The sequence below is a fragment of the Schistocerca nitens genome, chromosome 2 (genome assembly GCF_023898315.1).
Source record: "Schistocerca nitens isolate TAMUIC-IGC-003100 chromosome 2, iqSchNite1.1, whole genome shotgun sequence".
Taxonomy (NCBI): Eukaryota; Metazoa; Arthropoda; class Insecta; order Orthoptera; family Acrididae; genus Schistocerca; species Schistocerca nitens.
In genome coordinates this window covers 1,183,872,543-1,183,892,488 of record NC_064615.1, presented here as the reverse complement: position 1 = coordinate 1,183,892,488, position 19,946 = coordinate 1,183,872,543, and the positions used below count along the sequence as shown (strand labels likewise).

The following is a 19,946-nucleotide window of genomic DNA, read 5'->3' as shown; positions in this document are numbered from 1 at the left end:
GGTTTGACTTCAGCATATTTCAGTACCTCTGGGAAACAGCCCTCTTCAAAACATTGATTTATTATCTGAGCTAGTGGGTTTGCCATTCTATTGTGTACCACTCTGGTGGGTATTCCACCTCAACCAGCAAATTTATTGTTTCTTAATGTAATAATAGCATTTTATACATCCCCCACAGAAACTTTTGAGAATTTCACAAAGTTTTCAGAGTTTTCACCTAGGCCAAAGGGATTTACTTTGTCGTGATAATCTGTTTCATCTACATCAGACTTTGTAATATTTGCAAAGAATTCATTAAGGGGGGTAGGACGTCAAACAGGTCGACTTGGAGCAGTAGAGGCACCACAGGACATTTTAATTTCCACTGTCTATTCTTTAACAAATAAATTCATAAAACTTTGTCAGCATGACCAGGAAGGATTCAGAATTCATACTCATAGCAGTGGAAGTTCGAAAACATAAAGAAGTAATTTTTTTTACATGTGAAATTTCATCATTTTTTTCACTTACTAATGGCAGCATTTGTTGCTATAGGTACAGTTTTCTTCATAAGTAAGAGAGATGGTTTGATGAATTTTGCACAGCATACAAACCATACTTAAAGGTGTATGAAACTCTAGAATTTCCCAAATCTATTAAAAACTGTGTTAAAAATTGAGGTAATTAACTACAAAATTTGTGTTTTTTCTAAACATGAAGTTTAAAATACAACAGATCATTCGTCTTTTCATAAATTAAATAAATTCTAGAGTTTCTTACACCTGTAAGTATGGTACGTACGCTGTGCAAAATTCATCGAAGAATCTCTCTAACTTATGAAGAAAAGTGAACCTATAGCAACAAATTAGTAAGTGAAAAAATGATGAAATTTCACATGAGTGTAAAAAAAAAAAAAAAAAAGATGATGTGACTTACCGAACGAAAGCGCTGGCAACAAACTGTTGCCTCATCAGGAAAGAGGGAAGGAAAGGGAAAGACGAAAGGATGTGGGTTTTAAGGGAGATGGTAAGGAGTCATTCCAATCCCGGGAGCGGAAAGACTTACCTTAGGGGGAAAAAAGGACAGGTATACACTCGCACACACACACATATTCATCCACACATATGTCTTGGTCTTTAAATATGTCTGCTTGTGTCTGTATATGTGTGGATGGATATGTGTGTGTGTGTGCGAGTGTATACCCATCCTTTTTTCCCCCTAAGGTAAGTCTTTCCGCTCCCGGGATTGGAATGACTCCTTACCTTCTCCCTTAAAACCCACATCCTTTCGTCTTTCCCTCTTTCCTGATGAGGCAACAGTTTGTTGCGAAAGCTTGAATTTTGTGTGTATGTTTGTGTTCGTTTGTGTGTCTGTCGATCTGCCAGCACTTTCATTTGGTAAGTCACATCATCTTTGTTTTTAGATATATTTTTCCTACGTGGAATGTTTCCCTCTTTTATATATATATAAACATGATGTGACTTACCAAATGAAAGTGCTGGCAGGTCGACAGACACACAAACAAACACAAACATACACAAAATTCAAGCTTTCGCAACAAACTGTTGCCTCATCAGGAAAGAGGGAAGGAGAGGGAAAGACGAAAGGATGTGGGTTTTAAGGGAGAGGGTAAGGAGTCATTCCAATCCCGGGAGCGGAAAGACTTACCTTAGGGGGAAAAAAGGACGGGTATACACTCGCACACACACACATATCCATCCACACATATTAAGACACAAGCAGACATATTTAAATACAAAGAGTTTGGGCAGAGATGTCAGTCGAGGCAGAAGTGCAGAGGCAAAGATGATGTTGAATGACAGGTGAGGTATGAGTGGCGGCAACTTGAAATTAGCGGAGATTGAGGCCTGGTGGATAACGGGAAGAGAGGATATATTGTCTTTAAATATGACTGCTTGTGTCTGTATATGTGTGGATGGATATGTGTGCGTGTGCGCGTGTATACAGTTTGTTGCGAAAGCTTGAATTTTGTGTGTATGTTTGTGTTTGTTTTTGTGTCTGTCGACCCTTCAATGTCAATTTCCGGAATTTCTTGGTTACAGGCTTTAACACCTAACTCGGATTTAATGACTGACCACACAGCCTTTGTCTTATTTTTATGATTTAAAATTAGCCTGTTATTTGCCAGTTATTTTGCTGCCTTGACAACTCTTTTAAATATGGTTTTATAGAGTCTACCATATTTAATGAAATCAGTATTTTTATTATATTTTAGTTCTCTGAGCAGTTGCCTTTTCCTTACACTGTAAATTTTTATGCCCTGGGTAATCCACTTTACTCTATTTGTTATTTTACTGCTAAAGAGTCTGGGTGGAAATGTTTCATTAAAGTCCCCAAGAAAACTATTTAGGAATTTCTCAAAGTTTTTGTCACTTGAGTTACAATAATGAAAAGGCCATGTTTTATCTCTTAGCTTCTCACTAAATGTTAGCAAGTTTGCTGAAGTTCTTGCTCATATCGGTTTTCATATGTGAAATGTTCCTGTCTGTCTGTGGCAGCTCAATGAACAATGCACAATGATCTGAAATACCTAGATCTAGACAAAATTTATACACATCTTCATATACATAATTAGTTAGAACATTGTCAATGCATGTTGCTGATTGCACATTTCAAAGAAATGCCATTTGAAACCATATTTCCTTACTAAGTCAGTGAATCTTGAAGCATGGCTACTATCACATGTGATATCAATATTAAAATTAGAAGCTATTACAACTTATTTATTTTTTTCTTTACAAAGGTCTTCTAGCATAATTTGAAGCTTAGATAAGAATAGCTCTGTTGTTGATGTCCCAGGAATTCTGTATATTGAGATTATTATAACATTTGCTAGTGAGTCCACTATTTCTACACAACAGCTCTCGAACACACACTCTCCATTTAAATAATTAAAATAGTTTCTGGTCTCATAATTTATATCACTGTGTAGAAGTATACATGAGCCTCCATGTGACTTGTCTCTTCTGCAAAAGCTACTTGATAATCTGAAGTTCCCCATACTGTTTAGAATTTTAATTGTGTCCTTAGTAAACCAGTGCTCATTTAAACAAACAACTTTAATATTTGCACATTCTCACAGAATGATTTCCAATTCATCTATTTTGGAGCTTTTATTGTTAGAAGCCATTTATATTCCAGTGGATAACATACCTACTTTGACTATCACACTTTGCTTTAGCACATTTCTTGCCAGATAATGGTTTGGTTCTGTCTTTCTTAATGCTACACAAGTTTTTTCACCCCCATCACTACTCATAAGTTCCCCTTATATTTTATGATCTGGCAAGTATCTATGAACATCTTACTGAATATTTTTGAGCCCAACCTATTCAGATGTAGACCATCTTTGGCAAGACACTTTGCACTTAGAAATTTGTTAGGATCAATGAAAACGACTCCTAGTTTATAGCACTGTTCTTTAATATTGCCGTTTATTGTCTGCACATAGCTGTCACTCACCGATTTTCTGTACACAATGCCACTTATTATTATTCTGGAATTCGGGTTGAGTCTTCTGGCCATTTGGATGAGGTTCCTTGTGTGGTTTACAATTTCTTCCTCACTGTTGTTTTGAAGCAAATTTGTTCCACATGGATAAAAAACACCTTTTGGATTTCTGCTATGCTAATTTGTTAACATCGAGTATAGATTTAAGTATCAGGAAGTCGTTTGTGAAAGTATTTGTATGGAGTGTACCCGTGTATGGAAGTGAAACATGGACGATAAATAGTTTGGACAAGAAGAGAATAGAAGCTTTCTAGATGTGGTGCTACAGAAGAATGCTGAAGATTAGATGGGTAGATCACATGACTAACGAAGAGGTATTGAATAGAATTGGGGAGAAGAGGAGTTTGTGGCACAACTTGACAAGAAGAAGGGACCAGTTGGTAGGACATGTTCTGAGGCATCAAGGGATCACAAATTTAGCATTGGAGGGCAGCGTGGAGGGTAAAAATTGTACAGGGAGACCAAGAGGTGAATACACTAAGCAGATTCAGAAGGATGTAGGTTGCAGTAAGTACTGGGAGATGAAGAAGCTTGCACAGGATACAGTAGCATGGAGAGCTGCATCAAACCAGTCTCAGGACTGAAGAGCACAACAACAACAACAACTATATGCTGTGTTCTCTCTTGCGTTTAAGACGTTGTTTAGGTGTGTATGCGAGTGATGCATCCTGATTCCAGGTTGAACGTCGATTTTGGAGTTTGGTACGGCTAAGTTTTTCAACAATGAGTCACCTATAATAAAGAATTCACTTTCTCTGTTATTGTAATGCTTCTTTCTGTCTTTTTTGTATGTTACGCTGGTCCATTTATATTTGTTTGGTTCTCCAGTATCTTCAATTCTTTTTCTTTTGTAATGGTAGCTGAAATTTTTCATTGTTTGTCAGCTGTGTCACTCTGCGTATTTGCCGAAGTAGGTCCATCTAATACTTTTAAGTTTTTAACATGCACAACACTTTTCACGTTTCGATACAATATTTTCTTGCTTTAGTAATGTCAATTCTGCTTTCAGAGCATCAATGTCACTTTGAATAAGACAAATAATTTCATCCTTAGAACTTAGTGTGGATGTTAGTTGCGGATTTTCATCATTATTACAGTCGAGGCATGTCTACTGAATATTGTCATTTATAAATTTCAGACACACATTTGCGCACTTCTCATGTAACCAAAAATTGCACTTAATGCACTGAATTCCTTTGACTACACATTTTTTACAGTTTCTGCATGAAGAACCATTTAATTTCAACTGATTGTGGAGCATCCTATCACAACAAAAACCTACCAGCACCATGGGAATTCACAAATAAACTAACTAAACTTTAATTAAAAATGGTGCTCCCTAGTTATCTTTTGGTTTGATTAAAAATATGATGTACACTATTAAAGTTGACACACTTGCTTAGCATCACTACTCCCACAAGTTGAATACATGTTTTGTTCAAGCTCCAAGACTTTCATTATTTTGAGTAGGACATCCACAAGCTACAGTGTTCAGCTCTGACATGTCAGTCATGTCATTTCCGATATATGCAACATTTTGTGTCATTTCCCAAAAACTTTCAGTGACTGTGTCCAGGACTGTGTGTCTCACAACATAGTGTGCTTGCGAGTGCTGTGCCAAATTCATATCATATCATCCATTGTAAACTACTTTTGTGTTTCATAGAAATTTTTGCTGCAGTATCTTTGTTCAGTCTTTTCCTTGTGATTTCAGTGTGTATTTATATTTTTTGACAATTTTCAGACAATTATGAATGTCGTGCATAACGCATTTTGTAGTAAAGTGTGAGATAGAACTGTGTATTCTGCAAGTGGCGGTACTAATATATATTGATGAACCATTAGTCTTATTACTGTTTAAGTAATTATATGATTAGTGCAATAAATTTACTTTAATCCACTCAATGAGTGTTTTTCCTAAGTCAGTGTTTGAAATTTTATGATTGCCGCCAGAACTTAGATCTCATGAAGTCACTTAATGTGGTGTAATATTGTGTTTTAGCATAATGTAACTGTAATTTTGTGTTTCATTTAGCTTCCCCTTCAACAGTAGTGTACTATCATCAACATTCCTCATATATTATCACTGTTTTTCACAATTTTGGATGAGTATCTTTAATATAGGAGGGGTGTCTTTGTACTTGGGTTGTAAGTGTTGATTAACTAAGGCAGATATTTGTTCAGCATGTTGCTGGCAGCTATAGGATGTGCCATGATGATTGGCTTTGTGGACCATAGGAAGAACATAAAGGTGTGGGTGTGTGGTTTGTGTGGAGTAAGAAGTTCCACAGATTGAAGTGTTAGTTCTTGTGGGGGCATGAGGTTTTAAGGAGGGACTAAAGGACAGTGTGTAAGACACAAATGGGATCTTGATGGCAGACACTGTACGTAGATGTGTTAGACAGCTATTGTAGACTCTCAGTTACATACTCTTGTCAGTCAAGTACCACAGTGATAGAGCCTTTGTCTGCTGGGAAGATAACAATGGAATCACCAGCTTTTTGCAAACAAAGAGCCTGGAGTTATGCACAGGACACATTAGGGTCATGTTGTAGGGAACTGACAAAGAGATGTGAGGCCATGCTGGATGTTAGGAATTATTGGGAGGCTTACAAGGGATGGTTTTGAGTAAAATCCAGCATGGAATGTAACAAATTATGAGAAGGAAAGTTGCTACTCACCATATAGTAGAGATGCCGAGTCACAGATAGGCACAACAAAAAGAGCGCACAAACGCAACTCGTACACACAACTGCAGTCTCAGGCATTTGAAACCACACTGTGAGCAGCAGCACCAGCGCATGATGGGAGTGGCGACTGGGTGGCGGTAAGGAGTAGGCTGGGGGGGGGGGGGGGGGAGGGGGACAGGTAGTACGGAAAGGATGGCGGGCAGTGAAATGCTGCAGGTTAGGGAGAAGGCAGGGGACAGTTGGGGAGCAGGGGGGAAGTAGCGGAAAAGGAGAGAAATAGAGAGAAAAAGAGAGAAAGAGAACAAAAGACTGTGTGTGGTGGTGGAATGATGGCTGTGTAGTGCTGGAATGGTAGCAGGGATGAGGCTGGATGGGTGAGGACAGTGACTAACGAAGGTTGAAGCCGGGACGGTTACGGGAATGCAGGAAGTATTGCAGGGAAAGTTCCTACCTGCACAATTCAGAAAAGCTCGGTGGGAAGGATCCGTATGGCATACGCTGTGAAGCAGTTATAGAAATGAAGGATATCATGTTTGGCAGCGTATTCAGCAACAGGGTGGTCCATTTGTTTCTTGTCCACAGTATGTCAGTTGCCATTCATGTGGACAGGCAGCTCATTGGTTGTCATGCCTACATAGAATACAGCACAGTGGTTGCAGCTTAGCTTGTAGACAACATGACTGGTTTCACAGGTAGCCCTGCCTCTGATGGGACAGGTGGTGTTAGTGACCTCCCCATCCCCATCTCTCCCCTGCACTCCGCTTAACCTGCAGCATTTCACTGTCCGCCATCCCCACCGTACTATCTGTCCCCCTCCCCGCTCCAGTCTCCTCCTTACCACAACTGAGTCGCCACTCCAATCGTGCACCGGTGCTGCTGCTCGCAGTGTGGTTTCAGTTGCCTCAGACTGCAGCCGTGTGTGTAAGTTGCATTTGCGCAAGTGTTTGTGTGCGTATGTGTGTCTATTGCTGACAAAGTCCATTGGCAGAAAGCTTTAAGAGTGAAACTATTTTTGTTGTGCCTATCTGCTACTCAGCATCTCCGCTACATGGCGAGTAGCAATTTTCCTTCTCATAATATTGTTATATATTTATCTTATTTCACGAAGGGAAAAACATAATTTTCACTAGATTCTCCATAATTTATCACATGTGTACACTGATATACATTACAAAATGAATAGTGGACACTTCGTCACATAAGGCTGAAAATTCTCTTATTTAATGTTGTTATTGGCATATCCTCACCTGGCAGTCCTTGTCTACAGTTTCACATTTCAATCTTTATATGCCTTTTTTATGAATACTCATTCACTTTATGTAAACCACAATGAAATGCACTGATGGCTTCATACTACATAATCGGCACAGCAGAACATTGTACCCCATTCACATAAAACATTTACACTGAGGTGAAAAGTCATGGGATACCTCCTAATATCATGTCCGTCCTCCTTTTGCTAGGTGTAGAGCACGGATTCAACAAATTATTGGAAGTCCCCGCCAGAAATAATGAGCAACACTGCCTCCATAGCCACCCATAATTGCGGAAGTGTTGCCAGTGCAAGATTTTGTGCACACACTGACATCTGCATTATGTCTCATAAATGTTTGATGGAATTCATATCAGGCAATCTAGATGATCAAAGGATTCACTCAGATTGTCCAGAATGTTCTTCAAACCAGTCATGAACATAAAAGTCCATGAATGACTGCAATTGTATCCAGGTAGCTGAATGTAACTATTTCCAGTCAATGATCAGTTCAGTTGGATCATAGGACACAGCCCATACCACGTGTAGCCACCACCAACCTGCACAGTGCTTGTCGATAACTTGGGCCCGTGGCTATATGGCGTCTGCATCGCACTCAAATCCTACAATCAGTCTTACTGATACCTCAAAAATAGGGTTGGGACAGCTTTAAGGGAAACATGGAAGTTGGACCCTCATATTTTGTCATTTGTTGTTTCATGTAATATACTTTATTACTTGACAAAAATATTATCATTATAATTTAAAAGAACTTATTATAAGAATCAGAATTCTCACAATCAAAACTTAAACAGTCTCAATTCATTAAAATAAATTTTAACAATTATACCATTACGAGCAGGTCTTGAAATGTGAAGTATACAGTTACCAAAACAGGAAAGGGTCACACCAACAGGGTGTGGCTTCAAGCAGGTTCAGCAAACAATTTTATCAACCAAATGACTTATAATGGCAACCGTTAAATGTACTAACAATTTCCAAGCTTAGGTAACCATTACACAATTGGATAACATTCATCCAAATACAGGAAGGATCACAAGTCAGGTCACTGACCGTAGCTGTTGGAAGGCCACTTAGCAATGTATAAGTCCTAATAAAAAGTCTCTTAAGCAATAAAATTCACAATCATAAAAAACAGACAAACTGGGAAGGTATAATATTTAAATACAAATCCCAACTGGTAGACTGTAACCAAAGATGGAAAATGACCTTTAATAAATATGCAATTCAAGATAAGTTGGAAGTACACGCAATTGAAATGTTCTTCCAACTGGTGCAAACCAGCAGAAATGTTGACAATAAACTTTTATAAACACACAATTGCCCAAAATTCAAAGTAAGCTGAGAGTTACAACAGATGGATATTGCAGGCAATAAGTAACAAGCAGCCAAGTTTCACCATAAGTGGAGTTAGCTAATGACTGTGGACCAAGGTAAGACTTGAAAATTTATATTGATAAGTAACAGGTCTTAACTTACTGAGAAGTAGTAATAAGAGTGCGAGGTTTAAACAAGTAGTCAAAGAGGTGTAATGAGGAGGAACCTTGGGCTTGGGCAACACCCTTTAACCCTCCTGAGCTCATAAAATTCACCAAATAGAGCAAACTACTGGTTCCCATTTAATTGGTGACACTCTACTGTGGCACGCATCAAACGACTAACTTTAATTAACTCGAGCCACCACGACGCGACTGACAGGGGCACCGGACTGCTGGCCAGCACAGACGCCATGCGACGATGGAAGTGCCGCTGTGGTTAGAAAGCAAACGTGCCTGTGGTCCTGGCCCAGGGAACAGTAACCTGTCATCTGACAGCTACAAGGCTACCGTGCCAACACTGGGAACAGTAATCTGCGCAAATAAGGCTAACACGTAAGAATGCCTAATGAGTGGCAAATGCGAACTAATGTCACAAGTGGCTACAGTTGCAAGTTTAGCACTCCTTAAAATTACTATTATTCAGAAGAAAAAATTCAGCACCTGGTGGTGCAATAACACAACCATATACATCTTCCAAGATTGCTTTGCCTCCCACACAGATAATGTTACAGTTAAATTCACTCCTTACAATTTATAACAGGGAATACTTGTACACTTGTACGACATGTGGCCTAGAACACAAATTACGATTAGTGACAGATGATCGTGCATAACAGGTCCCATTCCATATAACACAGACATGGCCTTACAACATCAAATACTTAAAAATAAGAAAACAACATTTAACTCCACACAGATGTGAAGGAATTGTGGCGCAGGATTCAAGCTAGGGTGTTATTGCCTCCAATCCTTACAGGCAGTCGTCGAGGTGCTGTAAAATTTAAGCTCGCAAAGTAGGCCGGGAACTCACAGCTCAGGTTGCACACGATGACCGTAGATCTTCCCACAGCTCACTGCTACCGATCATTAAGTGAGCTAGCAAGGCTTGCCTCCAACCGATTTAACCTTTCACAGCTTCTCGAGGCCCGTGCGGGACAGCCCGAGTTCCCCAAATGCGACAACTTGCCAGCCGTGTGCCCTCCAGCCGACTTGCTCCCCAGACCCGCCAACTCGACAACACACACACTTTGACCAAAGACACAGCTCGTGACACACAACTGAATTGATATCGGCAACCTAAGTGGCACGAATGGAATGCCATGCCACCGAGATTAGAGCTGCCACGGCTCACTTACCAACTGAAATGAGGACTCATCTGACCGGGCCATCGTTTTCCAGTTGTCTATGCTCCAATCAATACAGAGAGGTGCTACAGGTGATGTTATGTTATAAACAAAGGCACTTGTGTCAGATATCTGTTACCGTAGCCCATTAATGGCAAATTCCACCTCATTGTCCTAATGGATATGTTTGTTGTATATCCCACATTGATTTCAGTGATTATTTCACACAGTATTGCTTGTCTGCTAGCACTGACAACCTTAAGCAAACGCTGATGCTCTTGATTGTTAAGGGAAGGCCGTTGGCCACTGCATTGTCCACGGTAGGAGATAATGCCTGAAATTTGGTATTTTTACACTTGACACTGTGGATCTTGGAATACTGATTTCCGTAATGATTTCCAAAATGTAATGTCCAATGCATCCAGATCCAATTATCATTCCACATTCAAAGTCTGTTAATTCCTGTTGTTTGACCATAACCACATTGTAAAGCTTTTCATGTGAACCACCTGAGTACAAGTGATAGCTCTGTCAAATGCACTGCCCTTTTATACTTTCTGTACAGGCTACTACCGCCGCCTCGTATGTGTACATACAAGGTGGCTTTTGTCACCTCACGTATACATTAAACTCAAACGTGACAATAGTTTACAAGCCACTGGCTCTGAAAATTTGCCAATTACAACCATCTTTTACACGTGCGTTCTGCTACCGCTTGGAGAGTAGGCTTTTTATCCGTCCAATTAAAACAATTTGTCAATAATTGATTATTTTTCTTGTTATATTACAAATTTTTTCATGCTTTATACTTTTACTGCTTTATACATCATAATAGTGAAAGGACTGAAATAACAGGAGTTATAAGTCCATACCTGCAACTGCATAACACTTATTCGCAAATCTGACTCATTAAATTCGTAGGGAATATTCCATCCGAGAGGCCCAAATTTACGACGTTCTTGTACGAGAGCATGAAAAAAGCATAAGCTGAAAAGCAGATTCTGCCATTCCCGCACTTGATAGCAACTGTTAAAAAAGACAGGATCTGAGACGGGGTCAGTTGAATATGACCGCAGTAGATTCATTCTCAGGCCTTTTGGTGCTTCATTTGTCATCTTCACACCTGTAAAAAAGTTTTAGGATCTATATAATTCTATTCTCTTCATTTTCCATTTGAAGTTTATATTGACATTTTAGACATTAGTTAGTGAAATATAACTGCCACTACTTTAAAACTGCACAACATGTGTGTGAGGATAGACCACTAATTATTACTCCTCTACAAATTGCTCCTCGCCTAATTGCAAGTGATCACCCTGTCATCCTGCAATGCCAGGAGGCAACTCTGTGTGTGTGTGTGTGTGTGTGTGTGTGTGTGTGTGATCATCCACTCTGCTTTTCAGTACAATTTCTATTCAGTGATTAGTGATAAATCCTCGCACAATATTATATTTTGTCCTAGTTTTTCCATCAACAAACAATACTGTTAATATATTACTTATTTGTTTCCATAAAAGTGCTAGTATATGGACTGAACATCACACTAACCTGTATTTACAGGAACCACAAAAGCACAGATTCTTTGAATCTATAATTTAAAATAGTACTTTATTCAATACATGAAATACACACTGTGATGAAGCCTGTCACAATATTTCAAGTCCATGTGCAATTCAGTTTGTTTTGTGGAGTGGTGTCAATTACATAAGGGTTCATTATTCATAAGACGTAAAAATTATTAGCTTTAATGACTCTTCCGCATTCAGTTTTTACGAACCTATAGCCTGTCCTTTTAATGAATAGTAGTGTTTCAATTATGGAAGAATAGAGAAGGTGTTGCAGATAGCTTTAGATGTACTGCAAATTCTACTTCCACACACTATCTTAATACCCATCTGCTCGCTTTCGACCAGACTGTTGACACTGGAGTGTAATGGAATATAATGACACAATTTCACAGTATTTCAGGTGGAAGAGAGACTAATTACCACCAGCTGAAAAGAGAGAGGGGGGGGGGGGGAGGATGGGGATGGGAGGCAGGTGGGGGGCAATTTGAGCTACAAAAAGAGGAAAGTAAAAGGATAGCTTTGCACATGTTGGACACAAAGAAAAGCTGCTAAAAATTCTGGCTCAGAAAAACACACTGTATGGAAGACAGAAATTGGAAGTAACAATGGACCAACAGCCAATATTCAAATTACTGTTTATCTACATGACAAAAATCCACTGAGATTCTCCCAATTCTGTGTAGTTTACTAACTAGACACCAGAAAAAAGAGCACTCCCACACTTAATAATTCAGATTTAAACAAGTCACCAAGCCAAGATTAAAAAGCATCTTCATTATAGGAAGACTTTTCTTGACAATAATGATTAATGTTAACTGAAACAGCTGGAAATGTGAAGATACAAGTCTGGGAGGCTGCGAGGGACAAGGAAGCTATATCACTAAAACATTATATCAGAATCCAGTACCAGTTGCAGCGTAGGGGTAACAAAAGCTCAATTTTCAATATTTTGTGTAATTACTGACTGAAATTAAAAATTTTATAATGCCATCATAATCAACACATTAAGAAGTACAATGATATGCTAAAAGTTTAACACAATAAGACAAGTATTACTGTGTGTTTGTCTTGAGACAGCATTGCAGATGGCACACAAATATAGGGACTACATTTATCTAGTATTTGAGAATAAGAGTACTAGTTGACTTCCTACAAACCTTTGTCTCATTGACAACCCCCCCCCCCTCCCCCCCCCAAAAAAAAAGTCTTATCTTTTACTACAGTTTTGCTGTTCATGCAGTCAAACATCAGCATCAGGCAAGAAGTTTTCATTTATTACTTCTTTAGTACTAATGCTGTTCAACACTGTTTGCTGACAGTATCGACCTATACAGCTGAACATAACTGCACACCTATATCATTGTAAGGCACATAGTTCAATGGAGTACAAACTACCCAGTTTATATTCGTACAGTGTTTCATATGAGAGCTCTTAGTGACTTCCTACAAACTTTAAGCATAATTTAAAACCTTCCCTAAGCTTTTCCTTGCTCACAAGCTAAAAGGCAAATATTTAACACATTAACTTTCGGAGAAAGCCTTAATCGGAAAAGATAACACACACATACACACACACACACACACACACACACACACACACACACACACACACACACACACACAAAATCATCAATCAAGCGCACTTCATGCAGATATGACCACCATCCCTGACAACTTGGAAAGGAATGCAGCAGTTTGGAGTGGGTGGTGAAGGAAAAGGAATAGCATAGTACAGGTGGGGGACGAGAAGAGCATTATCTGGGAGAGCATGCAGGGAGTACATAGGCTGCCAACAGGTACCATGTTGGGAGGCTGTGGGGCAGGGAGATGTGGAGGGTTGGGGGAAATGAGAAGTGAAAAAAGAGAGGAGAAGCGAAGGGTAAAGACAGGCAGGTGCTTAGTAGAGGGCAGCACACACAGAGACAGAATGTGGGAGATGAGAATTGGAAGGAAGTAATAGAACAGAGGGGGTGGAAACTGTTGGGTGGAGGATGTGGGGACAGTAGGATACTGCAGATTGAGGCCAAGATAATTATGGGAATGGAGAAATGTGTTTTATGGGTAATTTCCATCTGCGCAGTTCAGAAAATATGGTGGTGGATGAAAGGATACATGTGGCTTGGGTAGTGAACCACCCACTGAAACTAAGCACTTTATGTTCAGCTGCATATTGTGCCACAGAATGGTCTACTTTCCACTTGGCAGTTCAGAAAATATGGTGGTGGATGAAAGGATACATGTGGCTTGGGTAGTGAACCACCCACTGAAACTAAGCACTTTATGTTCAGCTGCATATTGTGCCACAGAATGGTCTACTTTCCACTTGGCCACAGCCTGGTGGTAGCCGTTCATCCTGGTGACACCTGATTGGTAGCCATACCAATATAAAAGCTGTGCAGTGATTGCAACAGAGCAGGCATATGACATGGCTGCTTTCAAAGGTGGCCCAGCCTCTGATAGGGCCGGATAAACCTGTGACAGGACTGGAATAAGATGTCCTGGGTGGGTGGACTGAACAGGTTTTGCACCAGGGTCTTCCACAGGGATATGATCCCTGTGGCAAGGGGCTGGAATTGGGAGTGGCATACGAATGTACTAGGATGTTGTGGAGGTTGGGATGGCAAAGGAACACCACTTTGGGAAGGATAAAAAAGGTACTGGGTAGGATGTTCCTCATTTTAAGGCAGGATGATAGGTGATCAAAGCCCTGACGAAGAATGTGGTTCATTTGATCCTGTCTAGGGTGGGGTAGGGTGATGAAGAGGACACTCCTTGTAGCTGGTTCTTGGGGGTGGTGGGAGGATTTGGGATGTGGGAGGAAACTGCATGGGTGATCAGTTTGTGGACTGGGTCTGGGCGATTGTGCCTTCTGTGAAGACCTTGTTGAGACCCTCTCCACACTGTGAAAGGGAGATCTTGTCACTGCAGATGACATAATCCCCAGGTGGCCAGGCTATATGGGAGGGACTTTTAGGTGTGGAAAGGATGACAGCTGCCTTTGCATGTCTTTACATATTTTTTACATGTCTTTACTGCTATCCAACTCCCTTCACAACCATCTAACATCTTCACTTGCCATTTCCATGGCATTCCTGTTTCCTCTATGCCACAATTGATCCCTGCTCCACGGATTCCAGAAACCACCTCCATAACTTTTCTGACCTGGTGACATCATACTGCCCCTTTCCTACCCACAGTGTTCCTCTTCAGTAATTGCTCGCAGCAACCAGACCCTGCCTAGCTGACCTTTTCAACTTGCCACATCCTCCAAAACTCCATACCTACAATCCACCAAATCCAGAGCTGAAACATTTCTGTAATGCTGTTGGTAACCTTTTCACCAGAGTCCTCAGCTTCACAGAAGTTTCAACCATATCCAAAGGCTCACCTTTAGCCCCACACCTAAATTTAACAATGTTGGACTTGTCAAAGATGCAGCCTCCTTCTCCTGATCCCTGCAATGCAAACACTTCTTTGCTACCAATTCCTCCAACCAAAGCCAACATAATCGCAAAGGATTGTGCTCTCCTAGTACATACCTCCACCCAACTGTGATCCTCATCTATTCCACTTAAGCATCCCATGATCACCTTCCAGGAATTCTTTACCTCCAACTTGTCCTCACCATCCTTTCCCAGTCCATTCCTCAGAACACCAACTTTTCAGTAGAAGAAGTACAGCTGCACACAACATAAAAACAACCCTGACCTAATCACCATACCTGCAGACAAAGGTTCCACAATTGTTTTTACAAAACACAGTGACTACATGGTAGAAGGCCTCTGCCAACTATCTGACTCCTCCACCCATAAACTCTGCCAGAATGATTCCATCACAGAAGTCCATCATAACTTACAGCCTCGGGCACTTCCCAGAACCCCTTCTCACATTCCACTTTGCCGTACCCCGTGACTCCCCACACACCCAGAATGCTCCAAAAATCCACAAAACCAACAATTCTGGACGCCACAGGGTAATTGGTTATTGTGCCCCACTGAAAGAACTTAGATCCTCACTGACCAACACCTACAGCCAATTCCCAACATTTTGCCTCCAATGTCAAAGACAGCAATCATTTCCTTCACTGACTGTCCACACCAACCCCACCTCTTTACCTCCTGGATCCCTACTTATCACTGTTGACGCCACTTCACAATTTTACCGCTATTGACCACTACCTTTCCCAACGTCCCTCAGACTCCAAAGCCACTACCACATTTCTCTTACACATTACTAACTTTACTGTAACTCAGAACAACTTCTCCTTTGAAAGGTAGGTGTACATACAATTCTGCAGCACAGCCATGATTCCCTCCTATGCTAATTTGTTTATTGGCCACCTAAATGAGACTTTTATAGCCTCCCAAAAGTCAAACCCCAAGTCTGGTTCAGGTTCACTGATGGTGTCTTCATGATCTGGACTCAGGGCCAAGACACTCTATCTTTATTCCTTCACAACCTCAACACCTTCTCTCCCATCCACCTCACCTCGTCCTTCTCAACCCAGAATGACACCTTCCTGGATGTTGATCTCCTTGTCTCTGTTGTCCCCATCCGCAATTCTGCATTAAACCAACCACCAACACTCCCTGCATTTTCACAGCTGTCATACCTTCCACACCAAAACATCTCTTCCATATAGTCTGGCCACTTAGGGATGGTTTATCAGCAGTCATAAGAATTCACATGGCCACCTGGAACGGTGTAAGTTTGGGGTGAAGGGAATAAACTGCAAGATCATCAGTCCCTCCATCCATTAAGTGGCAAATGAAGAGTGGTCATCAAATGAAGGAGGTGAAAGGCAAATCCTGGAAAGCCTAAATGTAACTAATATAATAAAAACAGAGATAAAAGCGCAGGAAAAAGACAGAATTGACAAGACATTAAAAGATGAGTCAAGACAAGGCATTAAAACCAAGAAATGAAAAAGAATAAAAAGGTGGAAAGGGTACTGGCCAGGCTGGGTCTCTGAGCAAGGGCACTAAGGGGACCATTGGGAGAGGTGGGTGGGGGTTGAGGAGGGGAGAGCAGGAAGGGGTGCCCCACCAACCCCTCAGGCATTCAATAAGTACAAAAAGTCCTACCTCACAGAGATGAATAGAAACCACCTTCGTGGATAAAACATAAGGTCAGCCACTTTGGCATCGTCTGCTAGCACCAGAAGTAGCATGTCAGGAAGATTAAGATGCTGCCCCAAAGTAGCCAAATTGGGGCAGTCTATGAGCAAGTGGACCACCAGCAGACAGGCTTCACATTGGCAGCAAGAGGTTCCTGACATCAGAGAATGTGGCCATGGGTCAGCCAAGTGTGGCCAATATAGAGTTGACAGAGGATGGTAGTTTCTGTGCAAGAAGCACAAATGGAAGACTGCCAAATGGTCATGATCTCCTTAATTGTCCTCATTTTGTTTGGAGAGATCAGGGCAAATGAGATTGCCAGGAATCAATGGCTTATAAATGACTGAAGGTCCAGTTCTGGGATCCCTATTTCCAGAATCAGCACCCTAGTGGCCCAGCTTGGCCAACTGGTCAGCTCATTCATTTCCCAAAATACAAATATGACTAGCAGTCCAAATGAAAATGACTGGCCATCCAGCTTGACAGAGGTCAGAGACGAGATTCTGGCCACTAAGGGAGTCATTACAGATTAGGACACTCTTGGCAGTGCAAGAACTATCATGGCTATGGCTAGGCGCTACAGTCTGGAGCCGAGCGACCGCTACGGTCGCAGGTTCGGATCCTGCCTCGGGCATGGATGTGTGTGATGTCCTTAGGTTAGTTAGGTTTAATTAGTTCTAAGTTCTAGGCGACTGATGACCTCAGAAGTTAAGTCGCATAGTGCTCAGAGCCATTTGAACCATGGCTATGGCTAATTGAATGTCTATCAATTCAACATTGAATACACTGCAGCCATTTAGCAGAGAGTGGAGTTCACTGCACCATGCACGAGTCTATGCAAAGGCTATTTGTAAGTCGACTGTTGAGCCATTGGTGAATACCACTTTTGAACCTGGATATGTCTCAAGGACAGCCAGGAACAGGTGGTGAAAAATCTTGGGGTCAACAGAATCTTCAGGACCAAAGGAGACATCGTGACAAATGCAAGGTCAGGTCACAAGCCATGGGGGCAGATGCAGTGTCTCCCTGACCAGAGGCAGCAATGGATGAAGTTTGCTGTTCTGAACAGAGACACTGGAAGTGTGCAGCAATTGTAGTTCTCAGTCACTGTTGTGGGAGGTGGAGCTCCCTTCCGGGGAAAAGGACATGGTAGTTGGGATGTTCAGGAAGCTACGGACATGTATACCATAATTAGTTATGTACATCTCTACAGTATCATACAACTGAGCAGCTATTGTTGGCATCTGACTGGTACTGGAGGGATTCCAGCCTCGACTAGTAGACTGTTCACAGGGCTAGTTCGGAAGGCACTTTCACAAGGCAGACCCCACTGTGATGAATGGGGTCCGGTATCCACAATGATGAAGGTGATGCTGAACTGTATGCAAGACTCCCATAATGAGGACAGGAGAGTATCAAGGATTTTTAGAGCCACAAAAGGGTAGAGTGATTGCACCCCAGCTAATGTTACTGAGACAGTGAATTGCACTGAGGTGTTGCGGGTACTTTTGCTTAAGCTGGCGAAGGTGGGGAAGCCATGTCGGCTGAGAATCAAAGACTGGTCCCAAAAAGCTGTGTGTCTCAACTACAAAAAGTAGTTGATCATCTAGGTAAAGCTCTCTGTGTGTGTGTGTGTGTGTGTGTGTGTGTGTGTGTGTGTGGGTGGGTGGGTGGGCAGTGTGATGGCGACAGAAGCACATGACATGAGTCTTGGCAGCTGAAAACTGAAAGTCACGAGTGAAAGCCCATGACTGTGCCTTTTGTATGGTACCATGTACATGATGGTCAGCAACACCCATACTACAGGAGCAATAATAAAACAAAAATCATTGGTATATAAGGAGGGCATCACCAAAGACTCCACAGCCACTGCTAGACCATTGTCGGCCACCAGAAAGTGGGGGTTGTTGAGTGTGAGCCCTGCGGTATCCCATGCTCTTGGATATCGGGGTTACTGAGGGAAGTATTCACTTGAGCCCAGAATGTATGGTGTGACAGGAAGTTCTTGACAAAAATTGGGAGAAGACCCTGGATGACCCACTCATATAACATAGTAAGGATGTGATGATCCCATGCCATGTCATAAGCCTTCTCTAGATCAAAAAAGACAGTGATCAGATACTGTGCAACGCCATCCAGATGGTGGACTCCAGGTGAAAGAAATTATCAGCAGTGGAGTGGCCTTTGTGAAAACTGCCCTGAGATGCAGGAAAAGGCCCCGAGACTCAAGTAGCCAACACAACCACTGGCTCACCATGCATTCGAGCAACTTACAGAGAACATCGGTAAGGCTGATTGAGCAATAACTGTCCATCTCTAGGAGTTCTTATCCAGTTTCAGCACTGGAACTAGCGCACTTTCTCACCACTGAGATGGGAACTTACCCTCATTCCAGATCCAGTTAAAGTTGGCATAGACATGACACTGACAATCCACTGAGAGATGTTTCAGCATTTGGCTATGGATGGAATCCAACCCTGCGGGCATATCAGGGCAGTGGGCTAGGGCACTGGAGAGTTCCCATTCACTGAATGGCACATTATATCAGTCCAGGTGGTGAGTAGCAAAAGATAATCGCATTTGCTCCACCCACTATATTATGAGCCAAAAGATGGGGTGGTAGATCTCAGACACAGATGCACGAGCATAATGCTCAGCAAAATGTTTGACAACAGGGTCTGGATCAGTATAAATGGCACCATCTGAGGAAATACTTCGTACACCTGCAAGGGACTGGAAGCCATAGAGGTGTCTGCTCTCTGCCCATTCCTATGATAGAGAGGTACATCATCCAATGGAGGAAATGTACCATTCTCAGAACTCTTGCTTTTGCCGTTATATAAGATAGTGGATGCAAGCATAGAGGTGTTTAAAGTAATGACGTGTTCCAGTTAAGGTGCTGATTATGGCATTGGAGAGGCTGTTTAAGATCTCTGATGGCTGCAGCAATCTCTGGGGCCCACCAGGGTACCCTCGCCTGAACAGCCACGTCTCCAAAGGTGTATTGAGAGGCACGAGGTCACTGTAAATACAGTTGAGCACATACATACGAACTGCATCGAATATCCTCTCATAGTCAGTATGATTCAATAACCTTGGTAGCCATGATAGGTAGGGGTCCAAATT

The 19,946-nt window shown here is 41.6% G+C and overlaps 1 protein-coding gene across 1 annotated transcript in view; it reads right to left on the bottom strand.

Annotated features, from left to right (window-relative positions):
- Positions 1 to 19,946, bottom strand: part of LOC126235648 (dynein axonemal heavy chain 3) — a 1,245,905-nt gene that overhangs the window by 154,172 nt on the left and 1,071,787 nt on the right. The window contains exon 58 of the mRNA XM_049944362.1: positions 11,008 to 11,258. Within this exon, the coding sequence (XP_049800319.1) occupies positions 11,008 to 11,258 (251 nt within the window). The remainder of the gene's footprint in view (positions 1 to 11,007; positions 11,259 to 19,946) is intronic.